The sequence below is a fragment of the Mobula hypostoma genome, chromosome 4, assembly GCF_963921235.1.
Source record: "Mobula hypostoma chromosome 4, sMobHyp1.1, whole genome shotgun sequence".
NCBI lineage: Eukaryota > Metazoa > Chordata > Chondrichthyes > Myliobatiformes > Myliobatidae > Mobula > Mobula hypostoma.
In genome coordinates, this window is record NC_086100.1 from 8,199,037 (window position 1) to 8,221,093 (window position 22,057).

The 22,057-nt window shown below is 43.5% G+C and overlaps 1 protein-coding gene across 1 annotated transcript in view; it reads left to right on the forward strand.

Annotated features, from left to right (window-relative positions):
* LOC134345114 (uncharacterized) overlaps positions 1-22,057 on the forward strand; it is a 154,722-nt gene that overhangs the window by 112,190 nt on the left and 20,475 nt on the right. The window contains exons 92-98 of the mRNA XM_063045289.1: positions 1,156-1,364; positions 7,390-7,534; positions 8,397-8,644; positions 11,123-11,252; positions 13,407-13,521; positions 15,109-15,267; positions 17,388-17,518. Coding sequence (XP_062901359.1) covers positions 1,156-1,364; positions 7,390-7,534; positions 8,397-8,644; positions 11,123-11,252; positions 13,407-13,521; positions 15,109-15,267; positions 17,388-17,518 — 1,137 coding nt within the window. The remainder of the gene's footprint in view (positions 1-1,155; positions 1,365-7,389; positions 7,535-8,396; positions 8,645-11,122; positions 11,253-13,406; positions 13,522-15,108; positions 15,268-17,387; positions 17,519-22,057) is intronic.

A 22,057-nucleotide genomic window follows, 5' to 3' on the forward strand; every position in this document is an offset into this window, starting at 1 on the left:
CGGTGTTGGATTAGACTGTTTAATTTTTCTTTGCAGCTTATCAATTAGTTATCTACTGATATTTCAGAAACTACTAATACAAATGTAACACACATAAAAGTTGCTGGTGAACGCAGCAGGCCAGGCAGCATCTCTAGGAAGAGGTACAGTCGACGTTTCAGGCCGAGACCCTTCGTCAGGACTCGGCCTGAAACATCGACTGCACCTCTTCCTAGAGATGCTGCCTGGCCTGCTGCGTTCACCAGCAACTTTTATGTGTGTTGCTTGGATTTCCAGCATCTGCAGAATTCCTGTTGTTTGCGTTTTTAATACAGATGTATCTGTTTAGTATGTTTTCTAGTGGCCATAGTATGTATATGCAGCTGTTCTGTGTGTCCTCTAGTTCTTTGAATCATTCTGGAAAGCTCATTATTTGAAAGGGGCTATCTGACTGGTTGACTCTTATCTATGAATTTGAGTAGAATGTTTCTTATTTATGGTATAAAAAGGGCTGACCATGCGGCTTCACCATTTTTACTTCTCCTCTCGCTTCTATTACTAACCACTGCTCTTGTCACTGTCCATTTCCAAGTTTCATTGTTCTTTAGGAACCTCTGCGAAATCCCCCAAATGCACGGGCAGGATATCAAACCAGTGTCTGAATTCGGACCTGGGCCAGCATACCCAGCATGGAGGTGTTTATCACACTCGGCTGGGTCTGATGGTTGGGCCACTCCACCACATGCCTGACACAAGATTCCTGACGTAAGCACTCAACTACACACTCCAATGTAGCCTGTGATCTTCATGGGGCTGCAGAAAATCCTTTAAAGGTACCTTTCAAAGCATCTTTGTAAAATGTAGCGTCCTCACCAACTGTCATAGAAGCATTTGGAAGACATAAAATTTTTAACATCTTCCTGATTTGAGCACTTAGGTCAAACGCAAACAGTGAGAGGTACATAGAGTAAATCAAGCAACTTATCTACTTGCCTCTTCAAACTTTAATGATTAACAATTTTTTAATTCTCCTTTATACTTAAGTACCAGAAATTATATTAAACAATTGAGAAAACAATCTTAAATAATTATAAATTATTTACACCTTTGTTCTTTCAGCCTCTCAGGGAAAGCTCATTACAATGTGATGGTCATGTTTAATATTTCTCTCTGCAGCTCTTTATTGTCCAGCAAACAGCTCCTATGTGACTTGTGCTCCAGCCTGTCCTGCAACATGTGATAATATAAATGCAAGATCCAGCTGTGCCACGGCTTCCATGTGTGTGGAAGGATGTGCGTGTGATGATGGCTTTGTCCAGAGTGATGACAGATGTGTTTCAGTCAGTGAGTGTGGCTGCAGAGACACAAATGATCATTACCATCCTGTAAGTACATCTAAAAGAAGGTAATTGAAGATTACAAATATGTGAACTTTGTCATAAAGTGTCTTAGGCTTATAATGGTAACAAAGGTCATGAATATTGTCAATTTATATTGGAGGGGCAAAGAAGGGCTCGGCATATTTCTTCTGCTGAACATTGTGGGCATGACCATGTTGGCACTAGAATGTGTGGCAACACTTGTGGCTGCTCTCAGGACACCTTCAGGTGTGTTGGTTGTTATCACAAACAATACATTTCACTGTATGTTTTGATGTACACGTGATAAATAAACTTAAATGTTGAATCTTGAACTCGCCAGCATCCCTTAAGAAAGAGGTACAATGAGATTCTGAACATATACTGGTTTTGTTATGTTTGGTAACTCTAAAGCATAAAACTAATCAAAAGAAAAGCATGGGAGCCCAAGAGAACGTGCATGCTTTGTTTTTACTTTAGTGAGGTGCGCACCTACGACGTGGCAGTGTAATGACACATGCCATTCACATACTTTTACATATAACCCATAATGAATAATGCTAATACCAAAGAATGTTTAATCACTACAATATTACTGAAATATTAAATACACAACACTCCTCTCTCCTTAGCTATAAAGTGCAACTCAATATAGAATGCATCTCAACTCAAATGGGTAATATGTTGCTCCCTAGTGCACACACTGAAGCACACCTTCAATAACTCCAAAAGACTGAGGGTGGGTAAAATACTGAAAGGCTTTTATTCGCTGTACAATACGACCTCCATGGTGAGTGTCTACCCCCGGACTGACGGGGAGGGGCAAGGCGAGATCACCTTTATACAGCACTCTGTGGGAGGAGCCACAGGGGCAGTCAGCAGAGGGGCGTGTCCAGACAGTTAACCCAGTTACAACATATTTACCACATTCACCCCTCCTTTTTAAAAAAAAAGTCTCACAGGGTGAAGTGACTGACAGTATTTTAAACAAGTATATTTACAGGTTAAGTCTATCAGGCGGTCAAGTCCGTCGCTGTGATCTACGTAGCACCGGCGGTGATTGCACCGGCGATGGCGGTTGTGCTGGCTCCGGCCTGACTTCAGGTGCCAGCACGTTAGGCGTTGTTAATCCCTCGTGCATGTGCATCGCGCCCGGTGTGGGAGTGTCGTGTGGTGTCTGTGTAGGGCTTGGAGTGCGCGGTGTCTCGTGGGTACATACACCAGTGGGTACGGGGTCAATAGTCACCACGGAGTGTTCAGGGTAGGGGCCCGGTGCTCCTGCGGGCACCAGGTCGCGGATGGAGACCGTGTCCTCCTGCCCATCAGGTAAAACCATATAGGCATACTGGGGGTTCGCATGAAGTAAGTGAACCCTCTCGACCATCGGGGAGTATTTATTGCTCCTCGCATGTTTCCGGAGCAGCACTGGCCCCAGGAACGTCAGACAAGTTGGTAGGGTGATCCCAGTGGTCGACTTTCTGGGAAATGAAAAGAGCTGCTCATGAGGGGTGGCATTGGAGGCTGTGCATAACAGGGAGCGGATGGAGTGGAGTGCCTCGGGAAGGACCTCCTGCCAGCGAGAGACTGGCAGTCCCTTTGACCTGAGGGCTAAGAGTGTGGCTTTCCACACCGTGCCATTCTCCTTCTCCACCTGTCCATTCCTCCGGGGATTATAGCTCGTGGTCCTACTAGTTGAAATTCCCCTAGCCAGTAGGTATTGGCGCAGCTCGTCACTCATAAACGAGGACCCTCTGTCACTGTGGATGTAGCATGGGTATCCGAACAGAGTGAAGAGCTGGCGCAGGGCTTTTATAACTGATGTGGTAGTGGTGTCGGGGCAGGGGATGGCGAAGGGGAACTGCGAGTACTCGTTGATAACATTAAGAAAGTACATATTGCAGTTGGTGGAGGGAAGGGGGCCCTTAAAGTCAACACTTAGTGGCTCAAAAGGGCGGGTGGCCTTGATGAGTGGTGCCTTTTCAGGTCGGTAGAAGTGCGGTTTGCGCTCTGCGCAGACTTGGCAGTCCCTGGTCATCATCCTGATCTCCTCAAGGGAGTAAGTCAGGTTCCAGGCTTTCACGAAGTGGAAAAGCCGGGTGACTCCCGGGTGGCAAAGGTCTACATGTAGGGCGTATAGCCAGTCGATCTGCGCGCTGGCACATGTTCCCCAGGATAGGGCATCGGAGGGCTCGTTGAGCTTCCCAGGCCTGTACATGATGTCATAGTTGTAGGTGGAGAGTTCGATTCTCCACCTCAGAATTTTATCGTTTTTGATTTTGCCCCGCTGTTGGTTTTTAAACATGAATGCAACTGAGCGCTGGTCAGTTAGCAGGGTGAACCCTTTGCCGGCGAGATAGTGCCTCCAATGCCTAACAGCTTCCACTATGGCCTGGGCCTCTTTCTCCACTGCGGAGTGCCGAATTTCAGGGCCTTGAAGAGTACGGGAGAAGAACGCCACTGGTCTTCCCGCCTGGTTGAGGGTAGCAGCCAGTGCAAAGTCGGAGGCGTCACTCTCCACTTGGAAGGGAATGGACTCATCCACCGCATGCATTGCTGCTTTGGCAATGTCCCCTTTTATGCGGCTGAAGGCCGCGCGGGCCTCAGCTGAGAGGGGGAATGTGGTGGACTTGACCGGGGGCGGGCCTTGTCTGCGTAGTTAGAGACCCATTGGGTGTAATATGAAAAGAAGCCCAGGCACCTTTTGAGGGCTCTGAGGGTGTTGGGAAGAGGGAGTTCCAACAGGGGGCACATACGGTCAGGGTCAGGGCCAATGACTCCATTCTCCACGACACACCCAAGGATAGCAAGTCGGGTGGTCCCGAATACACACTTGTCCTTGCTATCGGTGAGATTGAAAGCTTTGGCCGCTTGGAGAAATTTTTGGAGGTTGTTGTCGTGATCCTGCTGGCCGTGACCGCAGATGGTGATGTTATCCAGATATGGGAATGTGGCCTTCAGTTGGCACTGGTCCACCATCCAGTCCATCGTCCTCTGGAAGACAGATACACCATTCATGACACCGAAGGGGACGTGCAGGAATTGATAAAGCCTGCCGTCCGCCTCAAAGGCGGTGTAAGGGCGGTCCTCCCGGCGGATGGGGAGCTGATGGTAAGCGGATTTTAGGTCTATGGTCGAGTACACCTTGTACTGTGCTATCTGATTGACCATTCCATGATGCGAGGTAGAGGGTACGCGTCGAGCTGCATGAACCTATTGATGGTCTGGCTATAGTCCACGACCATCCTATTCTTCTCCCCCTTCCGAACAACAACCACCTGTGCCCTCCAAGGACTTGTGCTTGCCTCAACGACCCCCTCCCTGAGCAGCCGCTGCACCTCCGACTTAATGAAAGCTCTGTCCCCCACGCTGTACCTCCTGCTTTTAGTTGCCACAGGTTTACAGTCAGGGGTCAGGTTGGCGAACAGCGATGGGGGAGGGATCCTGAGGGTGGAGAGGCCGCAAGTGGCGTTGGTAGTACGGCAGTTGGCATGGTATTGGGTGAGATGTGCGGGTTGGTGTGTGTGTGTGGTCAGTAGCGGGGTATGTGACATATCCCTACAAAACTGGGGATTTACAACAGTAATTGGTGGGAGGGGCCCATCATACTTCATTGTCACGCTTTTCAGGTGGCTCTGGAAGTCGAGCCCCAATAGCACAGGGGCACACAGTTGAGGCATAACCAGTAACGTAAAGTCTCGATATTCTGTGTCCTGCACCACTAGTGTCGCTACACAACCCCCTCAGATGTCTGTTGTATGTGACCCGGAAGCCATGGTGACTCTCTGACTTACCGGCCGTATCTTGAGTCCGCAATGCTGCATTGTGTCCGGGTGGATAAAACTCTCCATGCTGCCTGTGTCAAACAGGAAGCTTGTCCTGCGCCCCTCCACCAGGATGTCCATCATTGACCTTGTGAGCTGGTGGGGAGCGCTTTGGTCGAGGGTCACGGAAGCCAGAGTTGGGTCGCTGTCTTGGTCCGGCGCGGTGGGGTGCCCCATGAGCACCCGCTGGTTGTAGGTAGTGGGAGGTGGTGCCGACCAAGATGGCCGCTCCCATGTCTCGCACGTGGTGGCGGCGTGCAGGGAAGATGGCGGCAGGGAGGATAGCGGCCCCCATGTCTCACACGTGGTGGCAGCGTGCAGGGAAGATGGCGGCAGGCAAGATGGCGACCCCCATGTTTCGCACGCGGCGCTGCTGGATCCTGCTCGTGGTTTGGACTTACAGACCTTCGCGAAATGGCCCTTCTTTCCGCAGCTGGAGCAGGTAGCTTCTCGGACTGGGCAGCGTTTCCAGGGGTGCTTCTCCAGTCCACAGAAGTAGCACTTCGCGGACTTGCGACTGGCGGCAGCCGAGGTCGATTCGCCAGTGGGTTGCGGGGACTTGCGACTGGCAGCAGCTGAGGTTGATTCACCGGTAGGTTGAGGGGTCTGCTGCGCCCACGAGGCCATCGGGGGATTGTGTGCCTGGAGAGCCTCAGAGTTATGTGGAGCGGCCTCCAGCATGTCAGCCAGCTCGATCGCCGAACTTAAAGTAAGATCGGCTTTTTCCATCAGCCGCTGGCACACATACACTGACCTGGTCCCCGTGACAAAGACGTCTCTCACTAGGAGCTCTGCATGCTGCGCCGCCGTCAGCTCCTGGCAATTGCAGGCTCTCATGAGCGTCCATAGGGCCTGGACGAGCTCAGCACTTGATTCCCTGGGCCGTTGTTGCCTTGTTGCTAAGCAGCGCCGAGCATAGACGCTGTTTATCGGCCGCAGGTATTGTCTTTTCAGGGCGCTCATCGCGCCGTCGTAGCTCAGCTGGTCTCTGATCGGCGAATAGACCCATGGACTGACCCTGGAGAGTAGAACTCTGTGTTTCGCTACAGGGTCAGTCGCTTTAATCTCCTCTAGGTACGCTTCGAAGCAGGCCAGCCAGAGTTCGAAAGCGTTTCCAGCTTCTGGCGTTTGCGGATCGAGGTCTAATTTGTCGGGTCTCAGTGCATGTTCCATGCTTTAAAATGTACAGCGAATAAAATTGAAGCGCACCTTCAATTAACTCCAAAAGACTGAGGTTGGGTAAAATACTGAAAGGCTTTTATTCGCTGTACAATACGACCACCATGGTGAGTGTCTGCCCCCAGACTGAGGGGGAGGGGCAAGGTGAAACACCTTTATACAGGAATCTGTGGGAGGAGCCACAGGGGCTCTTCTGGGATAATCTCTTTTGACAAAGGGGAGGTGGGGGTCACTCTGTTTGGAAGGTGAGACTTATGGCTGTGAAACATTCTCAGGTTCTGGGACCATGGTGGTTATAGGAATTGACTCTGGGACTGCAGGAAGTGGTTCTAACTGCTCTTGACACCTTTCTTCTGAATGTGTTGGCATCCTGAACAGTGCATGGCAAGCTTCTCGATTTATTTTATCCCAGGCCACCAGGCAGTGCTTTGAGCTATTTCTTTCATTTTGATCACTCCTAGATAACTGGCATGTAGCTCCTCCAGTACTTTAGCTCTCAGCTTGGATGGGTCAACAACTCTCAATTCCCACATAAGGTAAACCCTGTGAAGGACAGGGCAAAAGGAAGTGCATTGTCAAGGGTGTAGTGTATCAGATGTTAAACCACAACACCATATATTAGTTAGTCCTGACGAAGGGTCTCGGCCTGAAACGTCGACTGCACCTCTTCCTATAGATGCTGCCTGGCCTGCTGCGTTCACCAGCAACTTTGATGTATGTTACCATATATTATCTCAGGGTGCAAAGCTCCTAAAAGCAGAGGTGTTTTTCACAGTGCAATGACCATTGTTTCACTCTGAACAATATCTGAAAATAGTCTAGTCATTGGCACATTACTAATTAGTTAGAAAACATTTTGAGACCATCTGGGGTTTGGAAAGTGTTGTAAAAATGCAGATACTGTATGTCTTCCTTTCGGTTTTTTAGTTTGGTGAAGGTATCGCAACGATCTGTTGCACTGCCGCCTCGTCCCTGCTACAGATTAAACTCATTTAACCCTCTGACTGAGCATACCCATATAACTTCATAACACTTGTATACATCTGTTGCAGGTTGGAGAGGTGTGGCTGACACAACACTGTATTCAAATGTGTATCTGTAAGGAAGGTGGTGAAATAAACTGCACAAACTATGGCTGTGGATCTAATGAGCACTGCAGACTGAGAAGAAATGGGCAATATACCTGCAGACCTACTGGTATGCAACAGATTAATTAGTTTACCCGCTGTGTTTTTCTGTCAGAGTTAGCAGTTGATTGATTGCTTTTAATAAATCTGGACTGCAAAATCTTTAAACTATTGCATTCAAGAGGCAGAAATGTTTGTGAGTAAATCCTGTGATGCATTTCTACACTGTGCTTTTTTATTATAAGAGACGCAGGTTGTTCCACACTAATCTTTCAGATGTAGTGCCTTTTTCTTACGTGCTTTGTAAAAACACTAACACTTCCTTTCATGCAAGCTAGTGAACACCACATTATTCCTTTTATTTTGTACGAGTGGTTATATAATTTGTAATTTTCTGTCGTTGCACTCTACTGTTGCTGCAAAACAACGAATGTCATGTCATAAAAGACTGAAAATTTGATTGTGCACAGTCTCTAGTACCTTGCTTAAAGAACCTTTTCTTCATGTGTGAGCATACACACTGGGAGCTGGTGACATTTAACTATGGATGGTACAACAATTAAGTCATATACTATCCACAAATTATGGGCCTTTGGATTATAAGACACTGGGCAGTTTTCACATCAATACCTGCTGTCTCAATATTTTTCTCTCTCTCTCAGTGCAATGATAACTTTTCATTTCTGATACCTGTACAAGCCATCATTATAAATTGGACAAAGTAGCTCTCATTAGGGACTCTTTTATTGCCCCACATTTACAGGGCTCTACAGATTGCATAACTAATGCATTGAGAAATCAGATTATGATTGCATTTTTGAAGCTTGATGCTGTAGTCCTGCCACATCCTTCATTGGAAGTATAAATACTTATATAGCTCAGAGTACAAACATTGTTCACTCTGCGATTTTACATATGCTTGTTTATATTAGGGTTCAGTAAGTGCACTGCTGGGGGAAACCCATATTATTTGGGTTTTGATGGTCTGGTCCATCACTTCACGGCTGAGAATCAATACACATTGGCAGAAACAATTGGCATTCTGGATAGACTGCAGGAGTTCAGAATTTTTGGCAAAAATGCACCTCTGAAGGAAAAGAATGCAACTGCTCACCTGCAAGAGATCATTATTGAAGTCTACGGCCACACTATTCGTTTTGAGGAAAAGCAAAAACTTGTGGTAAGTTCTAAAGACCCAAAATGAATAGAAATTCTAGGTCACAATGAATCCCCTTTTTCTTTCGGTTTTAGAGAGTGTTATGTTGCATACACTCAACACACACACACAAAATGCTGGAGGAACTCAACAGGCCAGACAGAATCTATGGAAAAGAGTAAGGTCGAAGTTTCAGGCCGAGACCCTTCAGTAGGACTGGAGAGATTTCTCCACTCTTGCTGAAGGGTTTCGGCCCAAAATGTTGACTGTACTCTGTCCATAGATGCTGCCTGGCCTGCTGAGTTCTTCCAGCATTTTTTGTGTGTTGTTGAATTAACAGCGTCTGCAGATTTTCTCTTGTTTGTGTTACATAAGCGACTGGTTTTAAAATTTATTTTCAAATTAACATCAGATACTTGGGAGTTAAATTTACATCCTACCCTGTTTGGTAATTTTTAAATATTAAAAAAACTGAACTAATTCATTATTTATTATCTATTTATGTGTTATTTATAATATTTTTTCTCAGCTCAAACTGATAAAACCTCAGCTACGGGCATAGCTAAGCACACTCATTTCTCCATTGTAGGAACTTTCAGACTATTCCAGTGGCATTTAGTATTGTAGCTATCTGGAGATTTGTGTAAATATTGCTGTGTAGGCCCTAATTGTTTAATGTTGTTGCGTAGTGACTTTCGGATGATACCAGTTGTAGACACTGTATTGCTATTGGGACAATGTATACCCTGTTCATGTCTAATCATCTTTCAATTTCCTCTTTTAATTCAGCATATTTCTGGTGTTTTTCACTTATTGATTTCTGTAAGTTATGTGTGTTTGGAATAGCTATTTCTATTAAGTAACAAACATGAGAAAATCTGCAGATGCTGGAAATCCAAAGCAACACGAACAAAATGCTGGAGGAACTTGTTAGGCCAGGCAGCATCTATAGAAAAGGGTAAACTGTCTATGTTTCGGGCCTAGACCCTTCATCAGGACTGGAAAGGAAGGGGGATGAAGTCAGAATAAGATGGTGGGAGGAGGGGAGGAAGAAGTACAAGGTGGCAGGTGAAAGGTGAAACGGGTGAGGGGCTGTGTGCGAAGTAAAGAGTGGGAAATTGATTAGTGAAAGAGATAAAGGGCTGGAAAAGGGGGAATCTGATAGGACAGGACAGAAGACCATGGAAGAAAGGGAAGGGGGAGAGACACCTGAGGGAGGTGATGGGCAGGAAAGAAGCGGTGTGAGAGGGAAAGAAGGATGTTCAATGGTGAAGGGGGGTGGAGGTGGAGCAATTACCAGAAGTTCGAGAAATCAGGTTCATGCCATCAGGTTGAAAGTTACCCAGACAGAATATAGGGTGTTGCTTCTTGAACCTGAGTGTGGCTCATTGTGGCAGTAGAAGCGGCCATGGACTGACGTATCAGAATGGGAATAGGAAGTAGAGTTGAAATGGGTGGTCACCGGGAAATTCCACTTTTTGTGGCAGATGGAGCAAAGCTGCTCGATGAAGTGGTCTCCCAATCTATGTCATGTTTCACTGATATACAGTTGTTCTTGTTTATTTATCCTGTAATATTATATCTGTACTTTTCTTATGGATTGTCCTATCTGTAATAATGGATCGGTCATAATATAATTTGTGGCATTCTGACTCGTAAGTCTGGATCAGGCTTGTATTTATAGCAAGTTATGGTGTCTTTTATGAGTTTCCATTTCAAAGCAAGATTTTGGTGAATGATCTTTGCCACTTGATTGTGGCTGTGTAGGTAATCAGATTGAGTTAAATTTCTGCAGGATCCTGTAATGTGCTGGATTGTTTCTAGCTTCTCTTGGCATTTTCTGCATTTTGTTGTCTTAAATTTGTTGGACTTTTATTATGTATTTTTGATAATTATTTGTGTTAACCATCTGGTCTTGTATTGCAACAAGGAACTCCTTTGTTTCTGGGAAGAGGTCTTCAACTTTGAGCCAGGCGTTTGACACTTCCTTGTCGACACCTAGCCTGCTCAGATCGTGGGGATGTCTTTCATGGAGGGTCATGCTCTTCGATTGATAACTTTTTCTTCAATAGTGACAATTTCTTCATCTTTCTGGGTTGTGTTTCAATAAGTTTAGTGGTGTGTACTTATCAGAATTGCATATGCTCAGTTGGAGTGCTGAATCCTATTTTTGTTGAAAATATATCCTTAGGATAATAATAATCATTATTATTATTGTATTTGCACAGTTTGTCTTCGTTTGCACATCAGTTGTGTGTCTTTGTTCGCAGTTTTTCAGTGTTCTATTGTATTTCTTTGTTCTACTATGAATGCCAGCAAGAAAATGAATCTCAATGTAGTATATGGTTACATATACGTACTTTGATAACAAATATACTTCGAGCTTTGAAATAGAAAGCCTTCATGAATGAAACCTCTAGGCTTGCTGCATTCAGTTGTAATAAAAATTACCAAGTGAAAGTCAGTAATCTTCTCAACTAAGGAACAAGTGATTTCTTACAGGTGGATGGTGAACTGATAAAGCCTCCGATTCAGCCTCATGATGGTCTGTGGATTTACCAAAGATCCAATATGCTCCATCTGGAAACAGACTTTGGCCTAGCTGTCAGCTTTCGTGAGGGAGCTAACTCAGGTACAATGTTAATTGCAGATAGGTGTGAGAATAAATTCAACTTGATATAAGTTCATACAATAGGTGCAACTTAGGGCTTACGGTATTAACAAATAAGCAAGTAAATCATCATATACTCATGGTAGCCCTTTTAGTATTATCCCACAGATTCATTACAGCGAATCTAAATAATCAGTGGGTTCAGACCCAATGTGCATTACAAAAGTACTGTCCCTCATTCAGTATCTCATGGTTCAGTGCACTGCCTGTGAGGACTGGTATTGTGAGAGTGCCAGAGTCAACTGAGCCCCCACTGTTAAATTGTAGGACTCCCAGTTGTACCCTGGCTGGCTTGATGAGTGCATTGCTGTTGCTCCACGTGTCAATAACCCACGATAAGCTAGAGAGAATCCATAATGAGTGAGCCCACCACGAGACTGGCCGGGGTTGAAATGTCTAATACCAGAGGGCATGCATTTAAAGTGACAGGGGGTAATTTCAAAAGAAATGTGAGGGGTAAGTTTTTTTACACGGAGAGTGGTAGGTGCTTGGAATGTGCTGCCTGGGGTGGTGGTAGAGGCAGAAACATTAGGGACTTTCAGGATAGGCATATGAATGTCAGGAAAATGGAAGAATATGGACATTGTGTAGGCAGAAGAGATTAGTTTAGTTAACTATTTGACTACTAATTTATTTGGCTTGGGACAACATTGTTGGCCGAAGAACCTGTTCCTGTGTGGTACTGTACTTGCAGGAACTTAGAAGGATGAGGGGCGATCTCATTGAAACCTTCTGAATGTTGAAAGCCCTAGACAGAGTAGATGTGGAAAGGATGTTTCCCATGGTGGGGGAGTCTAGGACAAGAGGGCACAGCCTCAGGATAGAGCACAGACCATTTAAAACAGAGATGTGGAGAAATATCTTTAGCCAGACAGTGGTGAATTTATGGAATTTATTCCCTCAAGCAGCTGTGGAGGCCAGGTCATTGAGTGTATTTAAGCAGAGCTTTATAGATTCTTGATTGGACACAGCATCAAAGGTTACAGGGAGAAGGCTGGGGAGTGGGGCTGAGGAGAGGAAAAAAGGATCAGCCATGATTGAATGGCAGAGCAGACTCGATGGCGAAATGACCTAATTCTGCTCCGAGATCTTATGGTCTTATGGTCTAGTAAGGACAGAGAACTGCAACTATTAAATCCAACAAGGGTTGATGAAAAAGAATGTGGGATCTGGACAGTTTATCAGTACATTCATTCTTTAGAATAGCCTGCTTTCACTGTTCTTATCTGGCTGTAGTCCTGAGCCCCACAGCTTAGAATTATTTTTTATGGCTTTCTGCTTAAGCTTTAAGCAATACTTAAGCTGTAGATATATCTAAACTGTTTTGTTTTATTATCCTTAATACCGTTTGATTCCACATAGCATGAACACAATATTTTCAAACACTCTTCCACTGCCCTTTGAGGAAGAGATCTCAAAAGCTGTACGATCCTTGAAAGGCAAAAGAAGGCCTCTTCTCTGTCTTAAGTGAGCAAAGGATTTATTTTAAAGTGGTAACCACTCCTCCACTCCCCACCTTCTCCAATACAGGATTCCCTGACAAAGCGAATCATCTTCTCTAAACCCACCCAATGAAATCCCCTCTTGCTCTTGAAAGCTCTAGCAAATTGAAGTTTATTGTCCCCAACCTTCTCTGAGAAGGCAGTCTTCCCATTCCAAGTCTTGATCTATTAAGCCTTCTCTGGGCTTCTAAAGCATTAATATCTTTACATATTAACTCTTCCTTACATAGTACTCCATATGTGGCTTTGTCAAGCATAATCTCGCCGCTTTATTAAATTTCCCTCACAATAACATTCTAAAACCTACAAAGTTCCATGCATAACTCAACCACTGTGAAAATAAATTCCATCTACATAGTGCTGCCATTTCATTATAGTACTTAAGGGGTAGCAATCGATATTGGGGTTGCATTGATTTTATCGAATCTGCAATTCAGGAGCAGACCATTCAGCTCAACTCATCGATCCTCAGTTTTACACTCTACACTTATTTATTGTGCCCTTCCTCAACTAAAACTTATTACCATACCTCCTACTTTCTCCTTTTTGTGTTCCTCCTTTAGCAGTTACTATTACGAAGTATTTTTAAATGTTCATTTTTTTTCTTCATCAGATATCACTCTGCCAATTAACTACAAGAAGTGGGTTCAAGGACTATGTAATAACTTCACAGGAAAAGACAAAAATAGTCCTATATCTGGAGGACCAGAATCTGCAGAGAGACAGTGGTATGTGTGTAGAAGTTCTCTTATTGTGCATGGTATCATATATCACGCAATAAATTGTTAACTGTAATTCAAACTAGTTAGTAGTGGGTCCCACAGTCAGTCTTTCAAGGCTGTTGCAGGTGAAGTTGTTTTTAACATGCCCATTAAAATCGGTCCTTTCTGGACAGTAAGCCCTCCATTCTCTGCAAGTTCACTATAAAATATTTGAAGTATATTTCATTCGGGCTGCTGAATTTCACCATGAAATGAAGATGTGATTTGTATCTCGCATAAATGAATTGAACAGTCCCCTCATCTTGTAGGGATATAAAACTGTAAACTGAAAACAGGCCCAAAGAGAATTTCAGAATTAGGCTCATTATCAATGACATATGTTGTGAAATTTGTTGACTTGCAGCAGCAATACAGTACGATATATAAAAATAATTACTATATGCTACAATAAGAAATATGAAAAATATAACACAATTAGAGTGCAAAATAGTGAGGTGGTGTTCATGGACCATTCAGAAATCTACTGAGAAGGGAAGAAGCTGTTCCTAAAACGTTGAGTGTGTGCATCTTCAGATGGTCATAACAAGAAGAGGGCATCTCCTGGAAGGTGAGAATGACGGATGATGCCTTCTTGGGGCACCACCTCTTGAGGATGTCCTCGATGGTGGGGAGGGTTGTGCCCATGATACAGCTGGCTGAGTCTACAACACCGTGCAGCTTTTTTCTGATCCTGTGTACTTTATTGGTATCTTCATACCAGACAACGATGCAACCAGCAAGAATGCTTTCCACCACCTGTCTGTAGAAATTTGCTAGAGTGGTGACATGCCAAATGAAGTATAGCTGCTGATGTGCCTTCATCATAGTTGCATCAATATCTTGGACTCAGAGTGGATCTTCTGAGATGTTTATGGAGAGTTTCACAGAAGAAAACTATTAAACAGTGGCAGCTCAACTCCTGCAGTTTAAGGGAATTGCAGAGAAAACTGTGTGCACACTGTTCTTTGAAATTCAATTTTACTTATTAATGAAGAGTGTGATAGAATGGAATTGGTTGGAAGTACACAGAAATTCCATCAGCCTTTGAAACTATAGAAGGCTGGTTAAAGATAAGGATCCTTGAAGTTGAAGACCTGTACTGAGTCATTTCTAACTGCACAATTTTGCAGAGCATGTTTCAAAATTGCAGACAATGTGCCACATAGATCGCAGCAATGTTCCTTGCTATTAATATATGTGGTAATAATTATTCTCTTTATCTGTTGTAATATCAAATTAGAGGTATGATGATCTGGCCAAAAAGTAAAGCTATACGTGCTGAAGATGTCATATGAATCTTATTGGTTTGAGAGAGTATATTTTAAAGAAATAGGAATGGAATATATTATACTTCAGATTTTTAATCGAACTTTCATTTTTCCACATACAGAATAAAGTGCTCTGCTCGATTGCAGATAAGTTCATGAATAAATGGGTGATTACTGTTAATGGTGTCTGTGATTCACATATAGCTCAGAAAGCCAAATCTGTACCAAGTCCAAAGCGATGGAGTTTTCTTGTTTGTTAACTTATATTTTTGTCATTTGAATTCAGGCAGCATCCGACTACAGATGAAAATCTGGGATTGGCCTTGCAGTGTAGCAAAACCGAACTGACTCTCATAAACAGCACCAGTTACTGTGGAATTATTTCTGATCCAGATGGACCATTCGGCAACTGCCATAGATTCATCTCCCCAGAACAGTATCAAATGTAAGAACTTTTGTACAAAGTATGCAATTATTGCTCTAATCTTCACTCCAAAACTCATTCACCTACCATTCTGCTCCCAGTCCCTTAATACTTCAGGTAAAACAATCTCATGGTTATATGCAAAATTTTGCTTATCACCCCAAAAATGTCCTTCAGTGATACAACCCTCCAAGATCTCTACAGTGCCTTAGTTCTGGTTATTGTGAATGCCAAATTTTAATCCATTCTCCATTAGTAGCTCTGCATTAATCTCTGAAATCCCTCTCCAATTTTCTCAACCTTTTTATCTACCTTCCCTTTATCGACATTCCTTGAGCTCTGCCGTAAGAAGCTAGCTTTCAGTCACCTTGCTTCCTGATTTGTAGTCTGTGGAGATTCTAGGGATCATTTACTATGTTAAGTGCAAATTATAATGATTATATCATTTTACCAATCCAACAACCTTCCTATATTAGATGCTTCGCCTGGCTATATTAATATCATTTTTACATACACCAATAACGTATCAAATTTAATTATAGACCACATAGTTTGAAAAATATGCCTTAACTTTATCTAGCTCCCCACTGTCTGGGGTGGCTTACAAAGTAGCTTACCAATGAAGCTTATTTGAAGGTATTACTATTTAATTATTTATGGTGCAACTGGTAACGAAAATCAATTTCCCCCGGGATCAATAAAGTATGACTATGACTATGTGTAAAGTAAAAACAAATATAAACAAAGGGACATAGCTACAAAATAAGGAAACAGTAACTCAAAATTGAGTTGCATAGAAATTTGTGTCAGAGGCAGTGAATTTCTGGAGTTCTTTGCTACGAGGGTAGTGGAGGCCAGATCATTCGATATATTTGAGGTGGAGTTTGACAAATCTTTGTAAGCTGAGGGATTTGGGGGTTATAGAGAAACACTACAGTAATGGAATTGAAGCCAGCATAGTTCAGCCATGGTCATATTTATTGGTGGACTGGTAGCCTATTCCTGGACTAACTTTCCTTGCATTCTAAAAGTAAGCAATCAATGCCAGTGGGAGGGAGAAAATGGCAAAACACTCCTTTCTAGTGTTAGACTAGAGAGTTTATTAAAGACAACTAGCACTTTGCAATATACACTCAGTAGCCACTATACCTGCTCATTAATGCAGATACGTAATCAGCCAATCATGTGACAGCAACTCAATGCTGAAAAACATGCAGACATGGTCAAGAGGTTCAGTTGTTGTTCAGATCCAACTTCAGAAATGGGAAAAAATGTAATCAAAGCAACTTTAACTGTGGAATGATTTTGGTGCCAGACAGGGTGGTTTCAGTATCTCAGAAACTGCTGATCTCCCGGGATTTTTGTGTACAATAGTCTCTGGTGCGAAAGAAAACATCCAGTGAGCAGCAGTTTGTGGGCAATAATGTCTTATTAATGAGAAAGATCAGAGGAGAATGGCCAGACTGATTCAAGCTAACAGTAAGGTGACAGGAACTCAAATAACCATGCCTTACAACAGTGGCGTGCTGAAGAGCATCTCTGAATGCACATATCGAACCTTGAAATGGATGGGCTACAGCAGCAAATGAGCATACTGGGTTCCACTGCCCCACCTAATAAAGTGACCACTGAGTGTAGATCTTTTTGTAATTAAGGTTGCTGGTATGGGATGAAAGAATAAGAAACAAATGCTGTAAATCCATCCAGAACCAATGTTAGTTCTGTTAATCCACTGCTTGGTACCACAGTTCAACAGTCCAAATTGATGCCATTACATTCTAGCATTTATATGCCAGACCTAATATGGCAAGATGTTCCACAGAAGCCACATAAGGAGATCGTAGTAGTAAAAAACATTTAAAAATTCCTTAATATGTAGAGGAAGAGGTGGAGATGTTTAGCTGGAGAATTCCAAATGTTACATTCCAGGTAGCAAACACCTGGCAGCATTGGAGCACTTAACATGGATGCTTAAGAGGACCTTGGAAGAGGATATGGTCAAGATCAGAATTAGTAAGGCCACCGAGAAACTATAGCAGATCCCTTCTCTCACCCTTCACCCATGATCATTTCTGCTGCACCCGTGATAGATAAAACGTGATGAATAATAAGGATAGTCATTTTTTCATTTTTAATTGCAGGAGCTGCATTCTCAGTATGTGTGCCTTATTGAATAACAGTGAGGTGCTGTGCCTCAGCCTGGAACAATATGCGCGACACTGTCAAGAACGAGGAGTCACTCTGGGAGACTGGAGGAGTGACACCCTCTGTGGTATGGACTTGATTGCTATTTTATATGTATTTACAGCTAAGGTAGGTGATGCTTCAACACTGTCCTGGGGCTTTCGTGCTGCAGCTTTAATGTGATGCAGTCAGATCCAAACCAGACTTCTTGAATACAGAATCAGCATCAAAAACAATTGACTTTGCGAGAGACAGAGTGAGAAATCCTGAAGATTGTAACCCTGCCCTGTGTCATCAAGAACACAAGAGATTCTGCAGATGCTGGAAATCCAGAGTAACACACACAAATTACTGGAGGAATTCAGCAAGACAGGCAGCATCTATGGAGAGGAATAAACAATTAACATTTCAGGCTGAGACCTTTCTTCATGACTGGAAAGGATGGGGGAAGACACTAGAATAAGAACGCATGGGAAAGGGAAGAAGTAGAAGTTCAAAGGTGATAGGTGAAACCCAGTGGGAGGGAGAGAGGGGATGAAGTAAGAAGCTGGAAGGTGATAGGTGGAAAATGTAAGGGACTGGGGATGAAGGAATGTGATAGGGGAGGAGAGTGGACCATGAGAGAAAGGGAAGGAGGAGGGACACCACAGGGAAGCGATAGGCAGGTGAGGAGAAGAGATAAATGAGGGGGGATTATCATACATCCTTTAAGCTTTGCCAAAAACAGATTCACACCAACATTAAGTATGTAGTGTGAATTAAAACCTATGCGGTGGTAGGAAAGCTTTTCATTTTTTCCCATTTTACAAGGGGTGATTGATAAGTTCGTGGCCTAAGGTAGAAGGAGTCAGTTTTAGAAAACCTAGCACATTTACTTTACAACATAGTCCCCTCCTACATTTACACACTTAGTCCAGCGGTCGTGGAGCATACGGATCTTGGACCTCCAGAAAGTGTCCACAGCAGAGGTAATTGATAAGTTCATGGCCTAAGGTAGAAGGATATGAGTTACAATACACATCAAAGTTGCTGGTGAATGCAACAGGCCAGGCAGCATCACTAGGAAGAGGTACAGTCAACGTTTTGGGCCGAGACCCTTCGTCAGGACTAACTGAAAGAAGAGATAGTAAGAGATTTGAAAGTGGGAGGGGGAGGGGGAGATCTGAAATGATAGGAGAAGACAGCAGGGGTAGGGATGGAGCTAAGAGCTGGACAGGTGATTGGCAAAAGGGATATGAGAGGATCATGGGACAGGAGGCCTAGCGGGGAAGCCCAGAGGATGGGCAAGGAATATAGTGAGAGAGACAGAGGGAGAAAAAGGAGAGAGAAAAAAAAGTAATAATAATAAATAAATAAATAACGGATGGGGTACGAGGGGGAGGTGGGGCATTAGCGGAAGTTAGAGAAGTCGATGCTCATGCCATCAGGTTGGAGGCTACCCAGACGGAATATAAGGTGTTGTTCCTCCAACCTGAGTGTGGCTTCATCTTTACAGTAGAGGAGGCAGTGGATAGACATGTCAGAATGGGAATGGGACGTGAAATTAAAATGTGTGGCCACTGGGAGATCCTGCTTTCTCTGGCGGACAGAGTGTAGGTGTTCAGCGTAATGGCTGGGAGACTCCTATCATTTTGGATCTCCCCCTCCCCCTCCCACTTTCAAATCTCTTACTATCTCTTCTTTCAGTTAGTCCTGATGAAGGGTCTCGGCCCGAAACATCGACTGTACCTCTTCCTAGTGATGCTGCCTGGCCTGTTGCGTTCACCAACAATTTTTATGTGTGTTGTAACTCATATCCTTCTACCTTAGGCCACGAACGTATCAATCACCCCCGCTGTGGACACTTTCTGGAGGTCCAAGATCCGTATGCTCCACGACCGCTGGACTAAGTGTGTAAATGTAGGAGGGGACTATGTTGTAAAGTAAATGTGCTAGGTTTTCTAAAACTGACTCCTTCTACCTTAGGCCACAAACTTATCAATCACCCCTCGTAATTATAATAGAGGATAATTTCAGGTGACTGAACATGATCATAGGTTGTAACTTACTAGAGTATTCTATTTTTGAAGATTTCTCATAAATAAAAGCTTGCATGAGCTATCAGTCTGTGCACTTAGATGTTATTAGTGATGATCTAATGCTCCCAGTGCAGCATTTACCCAATGAGCGCAAAGAGAGACAGATTTGGATATGAATCTTAGAAATTTGGTAAGTCTGCTGAAATGTTTAAAGATTTAGATTAGCTTTATTTGTCACATATACATCGAAACATACAGTGAGATGTGTCAGTTGTATCAAGTCAAAGTAGTGAGGATGTGCTAGGGACTGCCCACAGCGCTGTCATGTTTCTGGCACGCACAACTCATCAACCCTAACTTGTACATTTCTGGAATGTGAAAGGGAGCTTACATTGTCTCGGAGAGAACGTACTAACTCCTTACAGCCAGCAGCATGAATTAAAACCCAGTCATTGCTGCTGCTGCAGTAGCATTACGCTAATTGCTTATATGTTTTAAGCTGTACCCACAGTGTGATGAAACAGCAGTTTGCACACAACATCTTGATAATAATGACTAATGAATTGATAAATATTAGTCAAAATAAAGGGAAATAAGGCTTCTTTCCTCTTTGAAGAAGATGCTGTGTTCACCTAAGACAACAGAAGGGGTCAAGTACAATGTGCCACCTGCAAGATGTCACCTCTGACCATAAAGATAATTAGCTTTATGCTCAGGTTTCTAGAGTGAGATGTGAACCCTGCATCAACAGCCATTAAAGCTTACTCACTTATCTCATTAGAAGAAATTTCTTTACCCAAAGTGTGGCAAATCTGTGGAATTCATTACCATCTGTGGAGTCTAGGTCACTGGGTATTTTTAAGATGGAGGTTGATACGTCATCAGAGGTTAGGGGGAGAAGGCAGGAGAATGGGATTGAGAGGGATAATAATTTTTCCATAATGAAGCAGACTCGATGGGGTGAACATCCTAATTCTGCTCCTAGGTCTTATGGTCTTATGTTTGCAGAGACCAGATCCACTGCACAGAGCTAGCACAGTTTTCCATCCATGAAAATCAGTGGATTGAAAGTGGGCCACAGATCGGGGAAGTTAAAGTATTTCTAGATTGTTAAACTGCTCATCCATCAGCTGATAAAAATTACCCCAAATTAAAAAAAACTGCAGATACATCTGCAGCAAAAATGCAGATATCTCCTGAATATATTTATCAAGTGTTGGAAACAATTGCAAATTTGTTGTCAATTAACCATATTACATTGGAAAATCAACCGCTAACATTGGAAAAAAAGAGGGCAAATAAATACTTGCACGTAAATTCATGGGAACAATTTAAGCATCATACTTTGTAACTGTGAATGGCAAACACCAAACTATAAATTGGAAAGTGCTAGAAAAGTATTCCACTCAAGGATAGTCTATATTCAGCAGAAAGAGCAGAAGAATTTATCCTGATGCTCTCAGAGTTATATTGCCAGTGTTCTGAAGGAGCAAAACTGATAACACTATGTGAAGCCGGGAGAGGGAGCATTTCTCATCTTCCCCCTATTCAATTATGTTTTTTTTTAATATCGAGGCAAGTCAAGTCAAGTCAAGTCAAGTTTATTGTCATTTCGACCATAAGCTGCTGGTACAGTACACAGTAAAAACGAAACAACGTTCCTCCAGGACCCTAGTGCTACATGAAACAACACAAAACTACACTAGACTATGTGAGACAGCACGAGGCTACACTAGACTATGTAAAACAACATAAAAACTGCACTAGACTACAGACCTACTCAGGACAACATAAAGTGCACAAAACAGTGCAGGGCAGTACAGTAAATAATAAACAAGACAATAGGCACAGTAGAGGACAAATTACAACATAATAATAAATGATGTAGATGTCAGTCTATATAGGCATCCGTTAGTCTCATGAGACCATGGATTTGCGCCTTGGAAAGTTTCCAGAGCACAGGCCTGGGCAAGGTTGTATGGTAGACCAGCAGTTGCCCATGCTGCAAGTCTCCCCTCTCCACGCCACCAATGTTGTCCAAGGCATTAGGACCCATACAGCTTGGCACCGGTGTTGCCGCAGAGCAATGTGTGGTTAAGTGCCTTGCTCAAGGACACACACGCTGCCTCAGCCAAGGTTCGAACTAGTGACCTTCAAATCACTAGACAAATGCCTTAACCACTTGGCCATGCACCAACATAGATGTCAGTCTAGACTCTGGGTGTTGAGGAGTCTGATGGCTTGGGGGAAGAAACTGTTGCACAGTCTGGTTGTGAGAGCTCGAATGCTTCAGTACCTTTTGCCAGATGGCAGGAGGGAGAAGAGTTTGTGTGAGGGGTGCAAGGGGTCCTTCACAATATTGTTAGCTTTGCGGGTGCAGCGTGTGGTGTAAATATCCGTAATAGCGGGAAGAGAGACCCTGATGATCTTCTCAGCTGACCTCACTATCCGCTGCAGGGTCTTGCAATCCGAGACAGTGCAATATGTTGCACTGTGGGGGTAGCTCCAGGTCAAACATGATCCAATTTTAATTCCATAATAACATTATTCTGTGCTTGAGCTTTGCTTATCAAAATATGTCATTATTAAAGGGATTAGCTTGCTTCTTC